This window comes from Engystomops pustulosus, chromosome 2 (assembly GCF_040894005.1).
Source record: "Engystomops pustulosus chromosome 2, aEngPut4.maternal, whole genome shotgun sequence".
Lineage (NCBI taxonomy): Eukaryota > Metazoa > Chordata > Amphibia > Anura > Leptodactylidae > Engystomops > Engystomops pustulosus.
In genome coordinates this window covers 7,776,374-7,800,520 of record NC_092412.1, presented here as the reverse complement: position 1 = coordinate 7,800,520, position 24,147 = coordinate 7,776,374, and the positions used below count along the sequence as shown (strand labels likewise).

The window sequence follows — 24,147 nt, the reverse complement described above, 5'->3', positions numbered from 1 at the left end:
CACTGATACATGACAAGATCCTACTGGCTTTAGAGGCAGCTGATTGACATTGTGCTGTTATTTAATTTATGATCTACTAATATACCCAAGTCCTTCTCAATGAGAGACTCTCCCATATTTACTCCCCCAAGGACATATGTCCCCTGTGTATTTTTAGTCTCCAGGTGCATAACCTTACATTTATCTACATTGAACCTCATTTGCCAAGCGGATGACCAAACACTTAATTTGTCCAAGTCACCTGCAGCCTAAGAACATCCTCCACAGACTGTATTACACTACACAACGTCTACTACTACTCCCATCCTCCATAGACTGTATTACACTACACAGCTTGTACTACTACTCCCATCCTCCATAGACTGTATTACACTACACATTTCTACATCTAGACACAGTGCTATTAATTCCTACCTCTTATTTGATATTATTAATAAATAAATAAATAAAATAATAGTGGGTGAAGCACAGACCCCTGGGGTCCACCACTTATGACTAGTGACTAGAGTTGGAATCATTGACCACTTCTCTGGATACGATCCTTCAGCCAGTTTTCAATCCAATTGCAAATGATTTCTTCCAAATAATATTGTGGGTAAGTAACTAATGCACAACCCTGACCCCAGCACCCAACCCTGACTCCAGCACCCAACCCTGACTCCAGCACCCAACCCTGACCCCAGCACCCAACCCTGACCGCAGCTCCCAACCCTGACCCCAGCACCCAACCCTGACCACAGCTCCCACCCCTGACCCCAGCACCCAACCCTGACTCCAGCACCCAACCCTGACTCCAGCACCCAACCCTGACCCCAGCACCCAACCCTGACCCCAGCACCCAACCCAGACTCCAGCACCCAACCCTGACCCCAGCACCCAACCCTGACTCCAGCACCCAACCCTGACCACAGCTCCCAACCCTGACTCCAGATCCCAACCCTGACAGCAGCACCCAACCCTGACAGCAGCACCCAACCCTGAGCGTAACTCCCAAGCCTGACTCTAGCAGCTAAACCAGACCATAGCTCCCAAACCTTAAGCTAGCACCCAACCCTGAACCTAGAAACCAACCCTGAGCCTAGAACCCAAGGTTTACTATAGCACTCAACCCCACCATAGCCCTTATTACTTACCACAGAACCCAACCCTAACTCGATCACCCAACTCTGACCCTAGCTACCAACTCTGACTATAGCACCAAACCTTGAATCTAGCACCCAGCCCTGACTCTAGAAGTCAGCATCTCACCCCATATCTCTAAATTTAACCTTACAAGTGGAACATATGCAAAAAATACATTTTGAAATTTAAGATTAAAAATTTATTGTAGTTTTCCTGGCGTGGCCTCTGGCGCAGTAGATAAAGGACTGGCGCAGGGGATGGTGTTGGTGCCTGGTTCGGCCTCTGTTTAGCAGTCGCAGAGGTCCAGCGCAGAGGCAGTGATGTTTCTGGATGGGTCCTGTCTGAGGTTTAGGCCCCTGCGATGTGCAGCTGTATGCGGCTCGTTGGAAGACGGCTTTTAGATGCTCCGGCTGGGGATTCTGGTCGTCTGATCTTGTTAGACAAGTGCTCTGCAGATTGGGCAGGTCAGATTTTTTTAAGTCACAAATACATTTCCTGGTAAAAAACAAGTGAACTTGGGAGGAGCAATTTGGGAGAAAGGCACGCTCTCTTGCAAATGCTGAACAACAAGTAATAAAAAATGTCACCAAAGCTCAACTCTCCCTTCAAAACAGACTGTAGCCAAGCTGCCCTGCAGTCATGTCTTCCACCATGGCTGCATCGTAATGTGGATTGGAGAAAATCTCACCTCTCCCTTCAAAACAAGGAAAATCTGTAGAAAATGGGCTTCAGATAAAATAAAGAAAGTAACAGTACTTTCAATTGAAGATCACATACACCACTCCAGCCTGTTCTGAAATGGAAGACTCTTAGTGCTTCAAGGCTATGACTGGGAGTAACTGCCAAGCCTTGAAACACTAAGAGTCTTCCATTTCAGAACAGGGTGGAGTGGTGTATGTGATCTTCAATTGAAAGTACTGTTACTTTCTTTATTTTATCTGAAGCCCATTTTCTATGGATTTTCCTTGTTTTGGAGGGAGAGGTGAGATTTTCTCCAATCCACCTTACGATGCAGCCATGGTGGAAGAGATGACTGCAGGGCAGCTTGGCTCCAGTCTCTTCTGCTATTAAGTCTTCCATACATATTATGCAGGATGAGTTGGCGTTATCAGTTGCGGTTTAGCTCATCATCTACAGATGTTCCAGTCTTCCAGTGGGCCCTCTCCAGCATCGTGGGTTCTGGGGTCACTGCATTGTGGTAATACCACTGGTGGTTGGGCCTTCGTCCTCCTGCCTAGCTGGCTCACTAGGCACAGATGACACTACAGGGCCTGGATGATATGGCTACACTTGACACTGCCGATGCCTCAGACTCATGTGGTGTTAGTGCCTCAATCTATGGTGGTGATGGTGCCTTAGATTCTGATGGCCCTAGCGCTGCTTCAGATGTTGGTGGTGCTGGTGCATCAGGCTCTGGTGGTGCTGGTGCCTCAGACTTTAGATGGCGTTGAGAGCGGATGGGTACTCTATCCACTTGGCGTCTATGGCAAGCTGACTCGGGGTGTAAATAGTTGCTGTCTGCGCTTTCCTAACTCAGACTCTGGGCGGCTTAGAGAGCGGCTATGTGGTTGCCCTCTACGGCTTTGTGGTGGTCGGCCTTCCGATCTTTGGGTCGTACAATGTTGTTTGCTGTTAGGAGCGGATGATATTGCCGCACTATTATGTGGCGCTGCTTCAACTGCTCAACGGAGTGGAGAACGGCTGAATCCTGTGTTTGCCGCTGGCAGATGCTGCCTGATACACTCTCAATTTTTCTTTATTGTATTTGTAGACTTTATCCCGAGACTAAGTCTCCATTCGCCCAGGCAGCATCTGCCAGCGGCAAACACAGGGTGCAGCCTTCTCCACTCCGTTGAGCAGCTGAAGCAGCGCCACAGAATAGTGCGGCAATATCATCCGCTCCTAACAGCAAACAACATTGTTGGGGTGTAACCAGAGGCGTAACTTGAGGGAGTGCAGAGGGTGCGTTCGCAACTGGGCCCAAGAGACTTAGGGGGCCCAAAAGGTGTCAATTTTCCATATGAGCTGACGAGTATTATAAACCATAGATTATAGTCTGGGGCCTGGTACAGACTATGCACTGCGGCCCGTCAACTTACGCTACAAGTTACGTCACTGGGTGTAGCTCATCACCTGCAGATGTTCCAGTTTTCCAGACGGCCCCACCTGGCGTCATGGGTTCTGGGGTCGCTGTATGGTAATACCACTGGTGATTGGGCTTCCGTCTTCCTGATTAGCTGGCTCACTAGCCACAGATAACCCTATAGGGCTTTGGGCTGCAGGTGATATGGCTACACTTGGCCCTGTCGATGCCTAAGGCTCTGGTGGCATTGGTGCCTCAGGCTCTGGTGGTGCTGGTGCCTCAGGTTCCTATGGCGTTGGCGCTGCCTCAGGCTCTGGTTATGCTGGTGCCTAAGGCTATGCTGGTGCCTCAGATTTGATGGCCCTGGCGCTGCCTCAGGCTCTGGTGGGGCTGGTGCCTCAATTTCTAATGGCAATGTCGCTGCCTCAGGCTCTGGTTATGCTGGTGCCTAAGGCTCTGCTGGTGCTGGTGCCTCAGGCACTAGACAGCGTGGAGAGCGGTTGGGTACTGATGCAGAGTGTATGTGGCGTGGAGAGCGGCTGTGGGGTTGGCGTCTGTGCCGCGCTAACTCAGACTCTGGGCGGCTTGGAGAGTGGCTTTGTGGTTGCCCTCTATGGTGCTGCGATTGGCGGCCTTCCGATCTTTGGGTCGTATGCTGTCATATGCTGCTAGGAGCAGATGGTTCTGGCTCTGCTGATGAGATTGTTGCACTAGTTCATGATGCTGCTTCAGCTTCTCGACGGAGTGGAGAACGGCTGTACCATGTGTGTGGTCGGTGGCTGCGGCAACGTGGCCGGCGGTCTGTGCGCGTTATTGTTTCCACATCGGCTGCCACTGGAAGATGCTGCCTAGAAGAATGAAGACGTCATCTCAGGCTAAAGTTTACAAATGCAATAAAGAAAAAATGAGAGTGTATTAGACCTACATATAATTTGTGCTGACAGATGATAAATCCTGCAGAAGAAGCGTCCGCTTACCTGACTCTGCCATCCGGGATCGCTGGTCCATTATGAGCCACGCAAGATTTTGTAGGCTCGTGGTCAAAGGAACAGAGATGTACAAAATACACAGAAAACCTAAAAAGGTTGTGGGAGCCCTAAGCCTCTGGATTAGCAGTCGCAGAGATCTGGCGCAGAGGCAGTGAATTTCTGGATGGGTTCTGTCTGATGTTTAGGCCCCTGCGATGTGCAGCTGTTGATGGTAGACGCCCTTCAGATGCTCCGGCCGGGATTCTGTTCATCTAGTCTTGTTAGACGAGTGCTCTGCAGATTGAGCAGGTGAGATGTTTTACAATCCACCTTACAATGCAGCCATTGTGGAAGAGATAACTGCTGGGCAGGCCAGCTTGGCTGCTATAATGTCTTCCATACAAATTATGCAGGATGAGTTGGCGTCATCAGTTGGGGTGTAGCTCATCATCTGAAGACGTTCCAGACTTCCAGCGCGCAGTCTCCAGCGTCGTGGGTTCTGGGGTCACTGCATTGTGGTAATACCACTGGTTGGGCCTTCGTCCTCCTGACTAAGCTGGATCACTAGGCACAGATGACACTACAGGGCCTTGCACTGCAGATGACATGGCTACACTTGGACCTGTTGATGCCTCAGACTCTGGTGGTGTTGGTGCCTCAAGCTCTGTTGGTGCTGGTGCCTGTGGTTCTGATGGCCCTGCCTCAGGTTCTGGTGGTGCTGGTGCCTCAGGCTCTAGTAGATGATACATCCTGCAGAAGAATCATCCACTTACCTGACTCTACCATCCTGGATCGCTGGTCCATTGGGAGCCACGCGAGATCTTGCAGGCTCGTGGTCAAAGGAAAAGATGTACAAAACACACAGACAACCTAAAAAGGTTGTGGGAGCCCTAAGCCTCTGGCTTAGCAGTCGCAGAGGTCCGGCGCAGAGGCATTTCTTCGTCCTCCTGCCTAGCTGGCTCACTAGGCACAGATGACACTGCAGGACCTGGTGCTGGGAATGATATGGCTACAATTGGCCCTGTTGATGTCTCAGGCTCTTGTGGTGATGGTGCCTTAGATTCTGATGGCTCTAGCACTGCTTCAGATGCTGGTGGTGCTGGTGCCTCAGACTTTAGACGGCGTAGAGAGCGAATGGGTACTCTATCCACTTGACATTTGTGGCAAGCTGACTCAGTGTGTGAATGGCGTGGAGAGCGGCTGCGTGGTTGGTGCCTGCACCTAGCTAACGTAGACTCTGGCCGGCTTAGAGAGCTGCTGTGTGGTTGCCCTCTACGGCGCAGTGGTGGGTGGCCTCCCGATCTTTGGGTCGTACAATGTCGTATGCTGTTAGGAGCAGATGGTGTTGGCACTGATGATGATATTGCCGTATTATTCTGTGGCACTGCTTCAGCTGCTCAACGGAGTGCAGAACGGCTGCGTCCTGTGTTTGTTTGGCGGCTGCAGGGTTGTGGCCAGCGGTCTGTGCACGGTACGGTTTCCGCACCGGCTGCCCCTGGCAGATGCTGTCTAGACGAATGGAGACGTCGTCTCGGGCTAAAATCTATAAATGCATTAAAGAAAAAATTAGAGTGTATTAGAGCTATGTATAATTTGTGTCAACAGATACTACATCCTAGAGAAGAAGCGTCCACTTACCTGACTCTGCCATCTGGGATCACTAGTCCTTTATGAGCCAATAGTACAATAGTAGAAACCTTTCAGATGCTCTGGCCAGGGAGTCTGGTCATCTGGTCCTGTTAGACGAGTGCTCTGCAGATTGGGCAGGTGAGATTTTTTCAGGTTCCGATGGAGTTGGTGCTGCCTCAGGCTCTGGTTGTGCTGGTGCCTAAGGCTCTGCTGGTGCCTCAGGTTTGATGGCCCTGGCGCTGCCTCAGGCTCTGGTGGTGCTGGTCGGATACTCTGTCTGCTTGGCGTCTGTGGGGCACTGATGCAGAGTGTGTATGGCGTGGAGAGCAACTGCGCACTCTGTCCGCTTGGCATCTGTGGCATACTGACTCAGGGTGTGTATGGCATGGAGAGCGGCTGCGGGGTTGGCGGCTGTGCCACGCTAACTCAGACTCTGGGCGGCTTGGAGAGCGGCTGTGTGGTTGCCCTCTGCGGTGCTGCGATTGGCGGCCTTCCGATCTTTGGGTCGTATGCTGTCATATGCTGCTAGGAGCAGATGGTTCTGGCTCTGCTGATGAGATTGCTGCACTAGTTCGTGATGCTGCTTCAGCTTCTCGACGGAGTGGAGAATGGCTGCACCATGTGTGTGGCCGGCAGCTGTGGCAACGTGGCCAGCAGTCTGTGCGCGTTACGGTTTCCACATCGGCTGCCGCTGGCAGATGCTGCCTAGATGAATGGAGACGTCGTCTAGGGCTAAAGTCTACAAATGCAATAAAGAAAAAATGAGAGTGTATTAGACCTATGTATAATTTGTGATGACAGATGATAAATCCTGCAGAAGAAGCGTCCACTTACCTGACTCTGCCAATCCGGGATCGCTGGTCCATTATGAGCCACGCAAGCTTTTGTAGGCTTGTGGTCAAAAAAACAGATGTACAAGATACACAGAAAACCTAAAAAGGTTGTGGGAGCCCTAAGCGTCTGGATTAGCAGTCGCAGAGATCCGGCACAGAGGCAGTGACTTTTCTGGATGGGTTCTGTCTGATGTTGCACCTGCGATGTGCAGCTGTCGATTGTAGACGCCCTTCAGATGCTCTGGCCGGGATTCTGTTCTTCTAGTCTTGTTGGACGCGTGCTCTGCAGATTGGGCACCGTACGACGCAGCCATTGTGGAAGAGATGACTGCAGGCCATCTTGGCTTGGCTGCTATAAAGTCTTCCATACAAATGATGCAGGATGAGTTGGCATCATCAGTTGGGGTGTAGCTCATCATCTGCAGACATTCCAGTCTTCTAGATAGCCCTCTCCAGCGTCGTGGGTTCTGGGGTCACTGCATTGTGGTAATATCACTGGTTGGGCCTTCGTCCTACTGACTAGCTGGCTCACTAGGCACAGATGACACTACAGGGCCTTGCACTGCAGATGACATGGCTACACTTGGACCTGTTGATGCCTCAGACCCTGGTGGTGTTGGTGCCTCAGGCTCTGTTGGTGTTGGTGCTGGTGCCTGAGGTTCTGATGGCCCTGGCACTGCCTCAGGCTCTGGTGGTGCTGGTGCCTCAGGCTCTAGTAGGCATGGAGAGGGGTCAGGGACTCTGTACGCTTGACATCTGTGACATGCTGACTCGGGGTGTGTAAGTTGTGGAGAGCGGCTGCGCAGTTGGCACCTGCACCTTGCTAACTCAGACTCTGGGCGGCTTAGAGAGCGGCTGTGTTGCAGCGCTGTGGTGGGCGGCCTTCCGATCTTTGGGCCATACGATGTCGTATGCTGTTATCAGCGGATGGTGCTGGCACTGCTGATGATATTGCCGCACTATTTTGTGGCGCTGCTTCAGCTGCTCGATGGAGTGGAGAACGGCTGCGTCCTGTGTTTGTTCGGTGGCTGCAGCCGCGGGGCCGGCGGTCTGTGGGCAGTACGGTTTCTACATCGGTTGGTGCTGGCAGATGCTCCATAGACGAATGGAGACGTCATCTTGGGCTAAAGTCTACAAATACAATAAAGAACATTTGAGAGTGTATCAGTGCTATGTATAATTTGTGTCGACAGATGATGCATCCTGCAGAAGAAGCGTCAACTTACCTGACTCTGCCATCCAGGATCGCTAGTCCATTATGAGCCACGCGAGATCTTGCAGGCTCGTGGTCAAAGGAAAAGATGTACAAAACACACAGAAAACCTAAAAAGGTTGTGGGAGCACTAAGCCTCTGGATTAGCAGTCGCAGAGTTCCAGCACAGAGGCAGTGATGTTTCTGGATGGGTTCTGTCTGAGTTTTAGGCCCCTGCGGCTGTATCCGGCATGATGGTAGACGGCTCATAGAAGCTCCAGCCGGGGATTCTGGTTGTCTGTCTTCTTAGACGAGTGCTCTGCAGATAGGGCAGGTGAGATTTTTTCCAATCCACCTTACGATGCAGCCATGGTGGAAGAGATGACTGCAGGGCAGCTTGGCTACAGTCTCTTCTGTTATGAAGTCTTCCATACAAATGATGCAGGATGAGTTGGCGTCATCAGTTGGGGTGTAGCTTATCATCTGCAGACGTTTCAGTCTTCCAGCTGGACCTTTCCGGCGTCGTGAGTTCTGGGGTCGCTGTGCTGTGGTAATACCACTGGTGGTTGGGCCTTCATCCTCCGGACTAGCTGGCTCACTAGGCACAGATGACACTACAGGGCCTGGCGTTGCAGGTGATATGGCTACACTTGGCTCTGTCGATGCCTCAGGCTCTGCTAGTGCTGGTGTCTCAGGCTCTGCTGGTGCTGGTGCCTCAGGCTCTGCTGGTGCCTCAGGCTCTGCTGGTGCTGGTGCCTCAGGCTCTGCTGGTGCCTCAGGTTCTAGATTGCGTGGAGAGTGGTCAGGTACTCTGTCAGCTTGGCGTCTGTGGCGCACTGACTCCGGGTGTGTATGGTGTGGAGAGCGGCTGCGCACTCTGTCCGCTTGGCGTCTATGACCCGCTGACTCAGGGTGTGTATGACGTGGAGAGCGGCTGCGTGGTTGCCGTCTGCGCCGTGCTAACTCAGACTCTGGGCGGCTTGGAGAGCTGCTGTGTGGTTGCCCTCTGCGGCGCTGCGATGGGCGGCCTTCCGATCTTTGGGTAGTTCTAGGAGCAGATGGGGCTGGCACTGCTGATGAGATTGCTGCTCTAGTCCGTGGTGCTGCTCCAGCTTCTCGACGGAGTGGAGAACGGCTGCGCCCTGTGTTTGGACGACGGCTACGGCGTTGTGACTGGCGGTCCGTGCGTGATACGCCATTCTCATTGTCTGCCGCTGGCAGACGCTGCCTAGACGAACGGAGACGTCGTCTCGGGCTTAAGTCTAGAAATGCAATAAAGAAAAATTGACAGTGTATTAGAGCTACCCTGTTTCCCATAAAATAAGACATCTCCCGAAATTAAGACCTAGTACCTAGTGTTCAGACTTAGAAATATAAGGCCTCCCCTGAAAATAAGACCTAGCGGCCGCCATTACAGCAGCTCCCCCCACGCCATACATTAGTATTAGTAAATCTTTTAGATGCTGCAGAAGGTTGTGACATGGGGAAAAATTCATGGAAGTAAATCACCGGATGTTGTGCTGTAAATGTGATCCCATCAGCTCCCAGGATAAGAAGGGTCATTTATGGGAAGGGCTTTTACTAAACATCAGAGATTGGGGCCAATGATTCTCATAGAAATGGAGTCACAAGAAATAAAGCAGGAAATTCAGAGTTTGGAGAGTCATAAGGAGGTTAGAGAAGGAGAATTTTTGTCCAACGATAAATGTAAATTCTTGTTCATGGCAAAATAAGACATCCCCTAAAAATAAGACCTAGTGCCTTCTTAGGAGCAAAAATTAATATAAGACACTGTCTTATTTTCGGGGAAACGGGGGTATGTATAATTTGTGTACAACAGATGATAGATCCTGCAGAAAAAGCGTCCACTTACCTGACTCTGCCATCCGGGATCGCCGGTCCATTATGAGGAAAAGATGTAGAAACACAAAAAAAACCTAAAAAGGTTGGGGGGAGCCCTAAGGCCCACAAAGGGCAGGAGGCAAAGCCCCTACCCAGCGATGACGAAAAAACACTAGATCAAGGTCTCAAAGAAAAGACTTGAAATAGCAATGCAATAAGGACCACTAATAGTTTCAGCTCCTGCTTCCACTACTAGCGGGGACCAAATGGCACCAGGTGGATGGCGGGTGGGGCTTTTATAGCCTAGGGTAGCCCCGCCCACTGCTGTAGCCCCGCCCCCTGCATTATGACATCACAATTGGCCGGAATCCTGTGACATTCCATGCACCCACCACTATCCAGGTATGTACACACTGTAGTTATGTAAATGGTGGACAATGTTTGGAGGTGACAACAGGAAGTGCAGCCATATTGGGGGTTTCTGGGGATTATTCACTATGGCGCCATCTACACTCTAGTAGGTCCGTACAAATCCTGTCTATGAATCCATACAATATTATATAAACTATAGATGGATGGATGTATTTTCCATGCACAGGTGTATTCAAGAATCTGCAGATTTATAAAGTAGGTTTGGCGTGTAATAAAATATGTCATAAAAACAGAATAAAGAGATAATTATTAATGATCAGGGGACGTATTTACAGAATTGGGATAAAATAATCATTTCCATTGGCTGGGAGCTCCTTCATGTGTGTGGTCCAGGTAGTTACAGAGTTTCTACAATAGAAAAAAGACAAATGTCCATCAAGTTCAACCAAGGAAGGGAAGGGATTGGAGGAGGAAGGGATTGGATGAGGAAGGGATTGGATGAGGAAGGGAAGGGATTGGATGAGGAAGGGATTTGGGGGAAACAATTCTATATAACAGAACCGTCGATGTTAATTAGGTGTAAAAGGCATCTAGGCCCTTCTTATAGCTCTCTGCTGTCCCTGTTGTCCTTCTCAATGTTTACTTCCCCAAGGACATATGTTGCCTGTGTATTATTAGCCCCCTTACATTTATTCTCATTGAACCTCATTTGCCAAGTAGACAACCAAATACTCAGTTTGTCTAAGTCACCCTGCAGGGGCGCACCTGCCATGAGGCGAGTTGAAAATCTCACCTAAGGTGGCATGCCTCCTGCTAGATGAAAGGGCGTCACCGGGCTCCCACCCGCCGGCTGACAGTTTCCCCCTCCAGCCGGCAGATGTACCAGCCACCCTGGCCAACACAACCACATGATCCCAGGCACTTCCCACTGCCCGCCAGCGAACATATGTACCCTGTGTTGGCACATCCACCATGTCCCACATCCCAATTACTGACAGCCGATACATCCACACTCCCGCCAGCACATCCACCCTCCTGCCAGCCAGCACTCCAGCCTGATTGCCGGCGGCACATCCACTTGACTGCAGCCCTGGTCTTCTCCGGGTTCCCCCACTCCCTTCATACTTCCCTCTGACCCAGGAACCCCCTCCCCCCCCCCCCCGCTTCCCCCTATGGCTCCAGTCCTTCCTCTGACTCTATTCCCCTCCCCACCTCGGCTCTGGTCCCTGCTCCTCTAGGCTCCGTTCACCCCCCTCCCCCCGGCTCCGGTTCCCCCCGGCTCCAGTCGCCACCCCCCACCCGGCGGAGGACAAGGCTGAACCTGTCAGGACCGCAAAACAAGAAAAGAGGAAGGTAACTTCTATGTATATGTAAGTATGTACAGTATTTATATATGTATGTATATGTAAGTATGTATGCATAAGTATGTATTGATGTGTATGTATCAGTGGCGTAACAACAGGCGTAGCAGCCGTAGCGGTTGCTACGGGGCCCGTGCTGCACCAGGGGCCCGGAATGGATGACAAAACCACACCCACATCCTTTTGCCCGCCCACCCGCCAGCATGTCCTCCTATCCACTTGCCCACACATCCCTCTACCCTCCCTCCGACACGTCCTTCTGCCCGCCTGTCTCCCTGCCAGCCCACCGGCATGTCCCACTGCCCGCCCGCCGGCATGTACCCCTACGCTCCTGCCGCCACGTCACCCTGCCCGCCTGCCGCCACGCCCCCCTGCCTGTCTGCCACCACGTGCCAATGTCAGTATGTACCCTTACCCTCTTGCCAGCACGTCCCCCTACCCTCCTGCGGTTACGTCCTTCTGCCCACCCGCCGACCTCTCCCCATGCGCGCCTGCTGACAAGTCCTTCTGCCGGCCTTAAACGACCCCCCCCCCCCACCTGCACGTCCCCCTACCCGCCTGCCGTCATGTTCTCCTGCCCGCCTGCACATCCCCCTACCCGCCTGCCAACACGTCCTTTTTCCTGCCTGCCCCCCTTGCCCGCCAGCTTGCACGTACTCCTATATGGCTATACAGTCGTCGGCCTGCCGTTGCCCCCCCTTTGCTGGACGACACAACTGGCGAATTTGAAGAAGATGACCCCCCCAATCACCAACCGCCATTTCCATAAAGTAAGCAAGTAACTGTGCATATAAATACACACACACATACTGTACATATATACACACATACTGTACATATATATAGACACACACTGTACATATATACACACACTGTATATATATGTACCCACACATACTGTATATATATATATATATACATATATACATACACACACACACACACACACACTGCAGCCGGATACATCAAGAGGATGAAGGCTTTTGATGCATGCGGCTGTGCCGGAGCAGCATCCGGCGTATGCTAAATAACCGCCTATGTGTGAATTTGGTGTGTTTATACTGTATGAATTAGTTTATGATGTATATATACTATATGTATATATATATATATATATATATATATATATATGGGGGCAGATTTACATACCCGGTCCTGTCGCGATCCCAGATCCGGACGGTGTGGCGAAGATGAAGTCCAGGGCGATTCACGTAGATTGTGATTTCCTTCTTCTGCCGTTTCCCCGCTCAGGTCTGCTGGAATTCACCTTCTTCTTCCCGGTGTATGTGAGTGCGTGGCTTGCGACAATTTGAATCTTAAAGCCCAATTCAGTCGGATCGTCCTTCGGCCACGTCCCCTGGTTTGCTTGCATGAAAGTCTGTACGATTTGCGACAAAATCCGATCACTTGCACCAAAAACCCCTGTTAAATGCGGCGCAACACGGAAATCTTCGGAAAACCCAACGAAAATGCGCTCCGAGGACCCTTGGTACATGTGCCCCATTGTGTATATACTATACAGTATGTGTGTTCAAATGTATGATTATGTATGTACTGTATGTATTAGTGTATAAATGTATAAATGAGTGTGTATAAGTGTATACGAGTATATAAAAGTGAGTGTATGAGTTTAGAACTTTACCTGTGTATGTATAATATAAATGTGTGTACATGAGTGCGTAAATGTGTGCGATTGTTTAAACGTGTCTGTACCAATATGTATATATACGCCTCTGGTATGTATATATGTATATGGTGTATGTATGTATATATTTGCTGTATGTATGTGCAGTATGTGTGTAGATGTTGTATATACTGTATGTGTGTGTATATATGCTGTATGTATATGCAGTATTCGTGATATTTATCAGGGCTTCTGCGCCATGTCAGTGGCATGGAAGCCCTGAAATAAATTCAAATTTTAGTTTTATACTACATGGCAGCACGCTGTATGCATTTTGTACTACCTGGCGGCATGCTTTATATATTTTATACTACATGGTGGCACACTGTATGCATTTTATAGTACATGGTTGCACACTGTATGCATTTTATACAACTTGGCGGTATGCTGTATGCATTTTATACTACATGGTGGTACGCTGTATGCATTTTACACTACATGGCGGTACGCTGTATGCATTTTATACTACAAGGTGGCACGCTGTATGCATTTTATACCACATGGCGCTACGCTGTATGCATTTTATACTACATGGCGGCACACTGTATGCATTTTATACTACATGGCGGTACACTGTATGCATTTTATACTACATGGTAGTATGATGTATTCATTTTATACTACATGTTGGTTCGCTGTATGCATTTTATACTACATGGTGGTTCGCTGTATGCATTTTATACTACATGGTGGTACGTTGTATGCATTTTATACTACATTGCGGTACGCTGTATGCATTTTATACTACATGGCAGTACGCTGTATGTATTTTTTACTACATGGCGGTACACTGTATGCATTTTATACTACAAGGTGGCACACTCTATGCATTTTATACTACTTGGCGGAATGCTGTATGCATTTTATACTACATTGCGCTACGCTGTATGCATTTTATACTACATGGTGGTATGCTGTATCTCTCTTTTACTACATGGTGGTACGCTGTATGCATTTTATACTACATGGCGCTATGCTGCATGCATTTTATACTACATTGCGGTACGCTGTATGCATTTTATACCACATAGCGGTACGCTGTGTGCATTTTATACCACATGGCTGTACGCTGTATGCATTTTATACTACATGGCAGTACACTGTATGCATTTTAAACTACATGGCAGTATGCTGTATTCATTTTATACTACATGTTGGTATGCTGTATTCATTTTATACTACATGTTGGAAAGCTGTATGCATTTTATACTACATGGTGGGACGTTGTATGCATTTTATACTACATGGCGGCACACTGGATGCATTTTATACTACATGCTGGTACACTGTATCTCTCTTTTACTACATGGCGGTACGCTGTATGCATTTTATACTACATGGCGGTACGCTGTATGCATTTTATACTACATGGCGGTATGATGTATGCATTTTATACTACATTGCGGTATGCTGTATGCATTTTATACCACATGGCGGCACACTGTATGCATTTTATACTACATGGCGGTACACTGTATGCATTTTATACTACATGGCAGTATGCTGTATTCATTTTATACTACATGTTGGTAAGCTGTATGCATTTTATACTACATGGCAGTATGCTGTATTCATTTTATACTACATGTTGGTAAGCTGTATGCATTTTATACTACATGGCGGTACGCTGTATGCATTGTAGACTACATGGCGGTACGTTGTATGCATTGTATACTACATGGCGGTACGCTGTATGCATTTTATACTACATGGCGGTACGTTGTATGCATTTTATACTACATGGCAGTATGCTGTATGCATTTCATACTACATGGCAGTACGCTGTATGCATTTTATACTACAAGGTGGCACACTCTATGCATTTTATACTACTTGGCGGAATGCTGTATGCATTTTATACTACATTGCGCTATGCTGTATGCATTTTATACTACATGGTGGTACGCTGTATCTCTCTTTTACTACATGGTGGTACGCTGTATGCATTTTATACTACATGGCGGTATGCTGCATGCATTTTATACTACAAGGTGGCACACTCTATGCATTTTATACTACTTGGCGGAATGCTGTATGCATTTTATACTACATTGCGCTATGCTGTATGCATTTTATACTACATGGTGGTACGCTGTATCTCTCTTTTACTACATGGTGGTACGCTGTATGCATTTTATACTACATGGCGGTATGCTGCATGCATTTTATACTACATTGCGGTACGCTGTGTGCATTTTATACCACATGGTGGTACGCTGTGTGCATTTTATACCACATGGTGGTACGCTGTATGCATTTTATACTACATGGCGGTACACTGTATGCATTTTAAACTACATGGCGGTACACTGTATGCATTTTAAACTACATGGCAGTATGCTGTATTCATTTTATACTACATGTTGGTATGCTGTATTCATTTTATACTACATGTTGGTAAGCTGTATGCATTTTATACTACATGGTGGGACGTTGTATGCATTTTATACTACATGGCGGCACACTGGATGCATTTTATACTACATGCTGGTACGCTGTATCTCTCTTTTACTACATGGCGGTACGCTGTATGCATTTTGTAAAGAAAAGACGAAAAAAAGCATAAAGCAGCTCACCTCTCTGTGGAATTTCCTGAATTTACTCCCGGCAGTAAATTCCCCACGGACTTCAAGGCAAAAGTACAAACAATGGGACCAGCGCTTCAGGAGGTATCCAATAATATTTCTTTATTCCAGTCCTTTGAAAACACATTCCACGGCAAGGTGCACAGATGTACATGGGATCACCAGGGCAAAAAACTTACGCGTTTCGCTCCGAAGAGCTTAATCATGGTATGTCTGTACATAGAATCCTCAGACTCTTTTAAACACCGCGCTCACCACCGGCGTGTGACATCATGAACACTGACCAAGTCAGGTAATTATCAGTAAATACGCCCCTAGGGAGAGAGCGGTGCGAGTCCGAATTTTAAAAACATGAAATAACTAAAACAAAATCCAGCAACAGGGATAGACACAGGAGATAATGAAAACCATGAAGGAATTACTTCTTTATATCTCAAATCCAGTTTCTTATATCTGATAAATGTTTCCTGATGCGTATTTTCAAAGAATTCGTTGTGCAACCTGCGCACTGTTTGTTGCAAGTGGTGCAGGTGATCAAATAAACTACATATAGGTTTATATAGGTATTGATGTTGTAATTTATGTTTGTTACGCACGAGGAAAAATGATTGGTTGTGGATAAATATCCATAAACCAAACAGCGTGCATGTCCACATCTATGGTTATGGGTGGTGTAGCCATGTATATGTTGTTTGATTATCTCTGGTGCTTGAGAACAAACTCAAGGAGAGCATGGAGCCTAAAGTTGGAGCTTTCTTGGAAATGTATCTGACCCCTCGTGACCCTTAGCATCTGACCCTTAGTATCTGACCCTTAGCATCCTCATTCTGTTCCAATATAGGTAAAAATGTATTAACAATTCTCTTGATATTGTTTACTGTATGTGGTTACAAAGGCCATTGGTGTATGCGTGTCATCTGAATTGCTCTCATTGTTATTATTTTGTTGGTCAATCAGGAGTGCGTCTCTCTGTACTTGTTTGATTCTTTTTTTAGCTGAAGACAGGACCTTGGGATTGTATTGGCTCTTTTTGAACCTTTGTTCCCAATCCCTGAGTTGATGTTCAAATATGGCGTCTGCTGAGCCGTTCCTGCGAATGCGGATTAGTTCCCCATAAGGAATATTATCCACAACATGTGGTGGATGACACGACGTGGATAAAAGGACAGTGTTACCTGCTACTGGCTTGCGATAAGGGGACACTAAGATCGATGCATTTGACCCTTTCGGTGAAACATCTAAGTAATCAATGTTCTTTCCCCCAAAATGATGAGTGAAACGCAGATTCATATGATTTGTATTGAGATAAGTAACAAATTCATCAAATTCACTACTTGAGCCATTCCATATCCTTAACAGATCATCTATAAGGCGGCCATACCACTCTATAGATGTCCTGTACGGATTGGTGTCCGCAAAAACATAGAACTTTTCCCACTGGATCATGTAGATATTTGCAAGTGGAGGGGGAGAATTTTGCTCCCATCGGAGTCCCCTCCACTTGCAACATAAAGAAGTTATTCTTTAGTAGAAACTCCGTCGTCATCAGTATGAATTCCTTAAAGCATGGAGAATGTGTACTGAATCCGTTCAAGTGTTGATCGATGATTTTGTGGGATCGATGAATATAATGCGCTTACATCACACGATGTCCAGCTGATAGTGTCCCCCCCATTTGATGGTCTCTATTATTTTGTGTCTCTGAGGTAGCTTGGTGTGATTAAAGTGAGCGGTTGCAAATAATGGTCAAGCCAGTCTCCCAGTCGCTCCCCAAGGCTCCCGATCCCCATCCCCGCCACTATTGGTCGACAGGGAGGGGGAAAGATGTCTTTGTGCACGTTGGGGGGAGAGTGGAAGACCGGCATGACAGGGAATTTCACAAATAGGAATTCTTTTAGTCTGTCATCTATGATGCCCTGTGCTTTACCTTCTTCAAAAAGTTTAGTCAAACTTTTCTGACAATTGATGGTTGGGGTCACCATTCAACTTACGATAGGTGTTATAATCATTTAAGTAAATCTTCACTAATTTTTTTATATAGGGTGGAGCCACCTTTATCAGCGTGTTTTTATTATTAAATCTGTGTGGTCCCTTAAGTCCCGTATGGACCGTTTTTCCCGTGCACTAATGTTGCTTTTCTTATATTGAACAGCTGGTTTTCAAATCTGTGAGTTTTTTTTTTATTATGCAATCTTGGAACTTGTCCATAACTTCACACCTGGACATTAAAGGGTAAAACGCAGGGTTACTGGTTTTGAATGGTTTGGCCACTATTGCCGATTCAACAAGTAAGCTCTTAAGGGTGAGTAGATTGACTTGATCTCTGACGTTGCCAATACATTCATTATCAGAAACCACATTAGTGGATGAATTGATAGGCTCTGGATTAGAACAACTCATGCTAAATCATTATAACACCTATTGTAAACTGAATGGTGACCCCACCATATAATCATATGAGATGATTCCAGCTTTATGACATGGCGCATTATCCTGCTGAAAGTAGCCATCAGATGTTACAGGGTACATTGTGCTCATAAAGGGATGGACATGGGCAGCAACAATACTCAGGTAGGCTGTGGCGTTGTACCAAGGGGCCCAAAGAGTGCCAAGAAAATACTCCCCACACCATGAGACCACCACCACCAGCCTGACCCGCTGATACAAGGCAGGATGGATCCATGCTTTCATGTTGTTGACGCCAAATTCTGACCCTACCATCCGAATGTCGCAGCAGAAATCGAGACTCAACAGACCAGGCAACGTTTTTCCAATCTTCTACTGTCCAATTTCGATGAGCTTGTGCAAATTGTAGCCTCAGTTTCCTGTTCTTAGCTGAAAGGAGTGGCACCCGGTGTGGTCTTCTGCTGCTGTAGCCCATCTGCCTCAAAGTTGGACGTACTGTGCGTTCAGAGATGCTCTTCTGCCTACCTTGGTTGTAACGGGTGGCGATTTGAGTCACTGTTGCCTTTGTATCAGCTCGAACCAGTCTGCCCATTCTCCTCTGACCTCTGGCATCAACAAGGCATTTCCGCCCACAGAACTGCCGCTCACCGGATGTTTTTTCTTTTTCGGACCATTCTCTGTAAACCCTAGAGATGGTTGTGCATGAAAATCCCAGTAGATCAGCAGTTTCTGAAATACTCAGACCAGCCCTTCTGGCACCAACAACCATGCCACGTTCAAAGGCCTCAAATCACCTTTCTTCCCCATACTGATGCTCGGGAGAACTGCAGGAGATTGTCTTGACCATGTCTACATGCCTAAATGCACTGAGTTGCCGCCATGTGATTGGCTGATTAGAAATTAAGTGTTAACGAGCAGTTGGACAGGTGTACCTAATAAAGTGGCCGGTGAGTGTAGTTCCATATCTGTGCCCGATACCTACCTTGGTGGAGACTATCATTGCATTGTTCTCTCTGTACGTGATCTGTGTTTATTTCAGATGACGCAAGTGTTCCCTTGACTTTTTCCAACTTTAATGCTACGGTGGATTTGCTGCACCAAAATCTGCATGTAAAATCCACATGGAGTCCGCAAGAAGGTGTATAGTACAGAGCCGTATAGTTTTCTGATAATTTGATTGATTGTCAAAATTTCAAGGACTTTTGTTTAAAAAATTTTAAAAAATTCAGTTCGTAACTTCATGTTTATTTTTCATATATACATTTTGTCAAAAGCATCGAAAGCGTACAGCTGGTCTAGATGTTTTTTAACACATTTTTTTAATATAACGTATCATAATTTGGGGTTGTTCACATTAAACCCCTCCCCTTCCTGAACACACAAGAGGGAGGTCCCCAGTGATTTCAGCCTCCATATAAGGACAACGACCGCACTGGGAAACTCCCGGACGTGAAAAACGTTTTCTACCCTAAATTCTCTGATGTTTCCAGAGATCACATTTACATATAGAACATTTTCCACCTTCAGGGCATAAATATATCTGGGTTAGATCTTAAATTATTAGACTTGTGCGAAGATCACATTTGGTGGAGAAAATCTCTCATATTATCATGAAAATGGCTTCTCCCCCGTGTGGATTCTCTGATGTTTCTGAACGTGGGCTTTTGTTGTGAAAAATTTTCCACATTCTGAACATGAAAATGGCTTCTCCCCCGTGTGAAATCTCTGGTGTCTGAGAAAATGGGCTTTTGCGGTAAAACATTTCCCGCATTCCGAACATGAAAATACGTTCTCCCCTGTGTGGATTCTCTGATGTACCTTAAGACTATATTTAACCAAAAAACTTTTCCCACATTCGGAACAGGAAAATGGCTTCTCCCCTGTGTGAATTCTCTGATGTTTGAGGAGATGGCCTTTGTGTGCATAGCATTTCCCACATACCGAACAATAAAACGGCTTCTCCCTCGCGTGAATTTTTAGATGCTTCTTAAGAGACCCGCTATGTGCAAAGGATTTCCCACATACCGAACAAGAATACGGCTTCTCCCCTGTGTGAATTCTCTGATGTGACTCAAGGTTATTTTTGAATGAGAAACATTTCCCACATTCGGAACATGAAAACGGTTTCTCCCCCGTGTGGATTTTTTGATGTCTGCGCAGATCACAATTTAGCGCGAAGCTTTTCCCACATTCTGAACAGGGAAAGAGCTGATCCTCTGTGTGAATTCTCTGATGTCGATGAAGTTGATGCTTAAACGAAAAACTTTTCCCACAATCCGAACACGGATATGGCTTCTCCCCCGTGTGAATTCTCTGATGTGTCCTTAGATGACATTCAGTCAAAAAATACTTCCCGCATTCGGAACATGGAAAAATCTTCTCGTCTGTGCAAGTTTTCTGATGGGACTCAAGATTACATTTAGGTGCAACACAAGGACATGTGTCGCTAACAAAAGTTTTCCCACATTCGGTACAAATTTTGCCTGCTCCATCTCCAGGACTTTTTATCAATTCCATTGATTGATTACTTTCTTCTTTAGTACAATGAGGCGCAGAAGTCTCCCATCTTATTGTACCTGGAAAGAGAAAGAACATAACTACCAATCAAATATATATAAAAAGTTATGTATAAATTTCATACAATGATTTCAGACCGATGCTCTGGTCTATGCGCTTTGCCGGCCAGAGCTCGCTATGATGCGGTGGTGTGGCTGATGATTAAGTCATAGTGTGCTACAGTCGTGGCTCTGCCGGCTATTACAGCAGAGAGAAGAGGAGACGCGTGAACCGGAGCATTGGGGACCTCTGGAAGGTGAGTATGTACATTTATTTTTTTTTATGTGCTGGGCAAACAGGGGCTGTCTGGCTATATACCACAGGGGACTTGCAGGCTATATACTCGAGTGGGCTGGAAGGCTATATGCTACAGTGGACAGTCTGCCTATATACCACAGGGGACTTGCAGGCTATATACTCGAGTGGGCTGGAAGGCTATATGCTACAGTGGACAGTCTGCCTATATACCACAGGGAGCAGGCACTGGCTATATACCACAGGGAGCAGGCACTGGCTATATACTAGAGTGGGCTGGTAGGCTACTGTGGCATAAAAGTGCTATCAGCACGTATAGAAGTGATACAGTATCCACAATAACACAGATAATTACATCTGAAGAAGAATCCAATAAAGTCATCAGTCTTATCTTCACCCACCGAGGATATTACCCCAGAAGTAATGTACAACAACCCCATGGATTTTAGTCTAGGGCAGTGGTGGCGAACCTATGGCACGGGTGCCAGAGGCGGCACTCAGAGCCCTTTCTGTGGGCACCCGTGCACCCCAGCACACCAGACCGGACTCAAAGAATCTTCCTGCAGTTCCAAGCAACTTAAAAGATGCTGTTTTCAGTCATATTTTGATACATACTTGGGACTGTAGGAAGAGGGAGAATTAGACAGGGCCAAATTATCTTTGAAGGACCTTCTGCTGGCCCCAAGATTCTCTGTGTACAGAGGGAAACTGGAAAGAAGCTAAAATGATGAAAATTTTCTATCTTTCTACTGTGTTGCTGTCCTCAGGAGGACAATATGATTGAGAGTTGTTGAACAGGGAGCAATAAGTTACTGCTTTAATTTTTGATTGGCACCTCACGATAAATAAGGGGGGTTTTGGGCACTTGGCCGCTAAAAGGTTCGCCATCACTGGGCTAGTGGGTCTACCAAGATTGGCAAAAAAAAATTATAATTGTTATGTATGTGATATAGTTTAGAATGAAAAAGCAATGTGTGCGCTGGTAACCCTGCTACCAATCATGGGGGTCCCATATTCATCTCTTCTATCGTGTGGAGATCCGACTGACGGGAGGAGGAGACCAGAGACAGATGATCCGGTGTCTATGTCATCTCCATCTCCTCCCCTGGATGTGACCTCTCCCTGCAATGTATAAGGGAAGAATAACCCACAAGATACATGAAAGGCTCTTACCCTCCTCTGTCACTGATGAGGGGATTTCCTCTCCGCTCCTCCTTCCACCACAACTTTCCTGGAAAGATCCAACATGAAGGACCTGAGAAAACAAGGAAATGTCTCCAGAGATTCTCTTATATCCAAGTGATGGACAGAAACCTCCAGAACCAGGAACTAAGGGGAATAATCTCCTGCAGGAGGAGACGGGATCCACATTCACCCCAATATTTTACACATCAACATCAATGTTCCGGTTATATTACTGCATAACCCGATGTGACCCGATCCTGAGGTGGAGACTCATGGACACCAGGGAGAAGATTATTCACTTCTCCTGCTCTTCTACCATTTATAGTTATGTCCGACCAACATCTCCCCATAGACCCTCCACCCACTGCTGCTGGAGAAGGTCAGTAGCTTCATTACATCCATCTATAGAGGATTCACAGGAACCTCAGCTCCACCTACCTGATGATCCAGTGGGACATTCTCCTCCGGTTCCTCTTTAATATCCCGGGAATCTCCAGGACTGGGACATCTCTCTGGTTCCTGTGTAATATCCCGGGAATCTCCAGGACTGGGACATCTCTCTGGTTCCTGTGTAATATCTCGGGAATCTCCAGGACGGGGACATCTCTCTGGTGGATTTCTCTGACTGGATCCATCTATAGGAAATATACACAGTGACTGATACATTGTCTATATGTGATGATGAGATGATGGAGGAGGTGACCTCACACCTGCTCTGTCCTCTATAATCAGGAAGGTCTCCTCTTACCTGGTGATGTGAGGGGCTGGTGGTCCTCCATCATGATGTCCTTGTACTGGTCCTTGTGTCCTTCTATATACTCCCACTCCTCCATGGAGAAATAGACAGTGACGTCCTGACACCTTATAGGAACCTGACACCCACAATGGCACAGTCATCACCCAGACCCCTCCCTTGTGTTATTGTACAATGTCCCAGCATTCCCGGCAGCGCTCACCTCTCCGCTCAGCAGCTCAGTAATCCTGGAGGTAAGTTCTAGGATCTTCTGCTCATGTATCAGTGAATGAGGTGGAGGCTGGGTGATGGGGCTCTGGGTCCATCCTCCTGACACACGGGGGGTCACACACTCACCAGACGACTTCTTCACTACTGTGTAATCCTGTGTATGGGGAGACACTGATCACTACATAGATCCTAAGAATCCTTCATCTCTCCAGTCATTTCCCGCTGTTATTCCTAGAGATAAGAGCCGTGTCCTGGGAGACTCTCACCTCTCCGGTTATCAAGGAGATCATCTCCAGGGTGAGCTCCAGGATCCTGGCCGCCATCTGCTCTCTGTCCTTCTCCCGGATCCCTGGTGGATCATTGATGGAAAGGATCATCTTTAGGAGAAACCTCTGGGAGTCCTGGATCTATAGAACCTGAGGAAACATGACAAGAACTAAGAGCAAACTCTATATGAAGCAATTGTGTCCATGACATGTGTGATGTGACAGATGGGGATTCTCCAGACACTGGAGGGGAGGTCACTGGACTGAGGGAGGAGTGATGGCGCTGGACTGTGCCGCTCCTCACTAATAGCACATACTGGACCCCACATGGAGGGACCTGGTGCATGCTGGGAGTTGTAGTCCCTCCATATAGTGTGTGTGCTCCTGGAACATGCTGGGAGTTGTATTCCCTCCATATGGTGTGTGTGCTCCTGGAGCATGCTGGGAGTTGTAGTCCCTCCATATAGTGTGTGTGCTCCTGGAGCATGCTGGGAGTTGTAGTCCCTCCATAGAGTGCGTGCGCTCCTGAAGCATGCTGGTAGTTGTAGTCCCTCTATATAGTGTGTGCTCCTGGAGCATGCTGGGAGTTGTAGTCCCTCTATATAGTGTGTGCTCCTGGAGCATACTGGGAGTTGTAGTCCCTCCATATAGTGTGTGCGCTCCTGGAGCATGCTGGGAGTTGTAGTCCCGCCATATAGTGTGTATGCTCCTGGAGCATGCTGGGAGTTGTAGTCCCTCCATATAGTGTGTGTGCTCCTGGAGCATGCTGGGAGTTGTAGTCCCTCCATATAGTGTGTGTGCTCCAGGAGCATGCTAGGAGTTGTAGTCTCTCCATATAGTGTGT

General features: G+C 47.4%; 2 protein-coding genes across 11 annotated transcripts in view; both read right to left on the bottom strand.

Moving 5' to 3' along the window:
• Nucleotides 1–24,147, bottom strand: part of LOC140119786 (uncharacterized) — a 299,698-nt gene that overhangs the window by 133,107 nt on the left and 142,444 nt on the right. For 9 of the 10 annotated variants that reach the window (XM_072139158.1, XM_072139148.1, XM_072139149.1 and 6 more), the window contains one exon: nucleotides 22,062–22,143. In XM_072139158.1, coding sequence (XP_071995259.1) covers nucleotides 22,062–22,143 — 82 coding nt within the window. Of the gene's footprint in view, nucleotides 1–22,061; nucleotides 22,144–22,511; nucleotides 22,709–22,821; nucleotides 22,946–23,029; nucleotides 23,454–24,147 lie in introns of all 10 variants that reach the window. The other variant, XM_072139150.1, reaches the window with a different exon arrangement.
• Nucleotides 6,655–9,919, bottom strand: LOC140119862 (uncharacterized). The gene is made up of 3 exons (XM_072139291.1): nucleotides 9,701–9,919; nucleotides 7,862–9,089; nucleotides 6,655–7,766 (listed from the first exon to the last, which is right to left on the bottom strand). The coding sequence occupies exons 1-2, from the start codon at nucleotides 9,729–9,731 to the stop codon at nucleotides 8,134–8,136; spliced, it is 987 nt and encodes a 328-aa protein (XP_071995392.1). The 5' UTR covers nucleotides 9,732–9,919; the 3' UTR covers nucleotides 6,655–7,766; nucleotides 7,862–8,133.

What these genes read in the sequence shown, in the direction of transcription:
- LOC140119862 (XM_072139291.1), bottom strand. Translation starts at nt 9,731, where the DNA reads ATGGACCGGCGATCCCGGATGGCAGAGTCAG. An exon ending in ATCCCGGATGGCAGAGTCAG is followed by an intron (nt 9,090 to 9,700) that starts GTAAGTGGACGC and finishes TTGCATTTCTAG; the next exon opens with ACTTAAGCCCGAGACGACGT.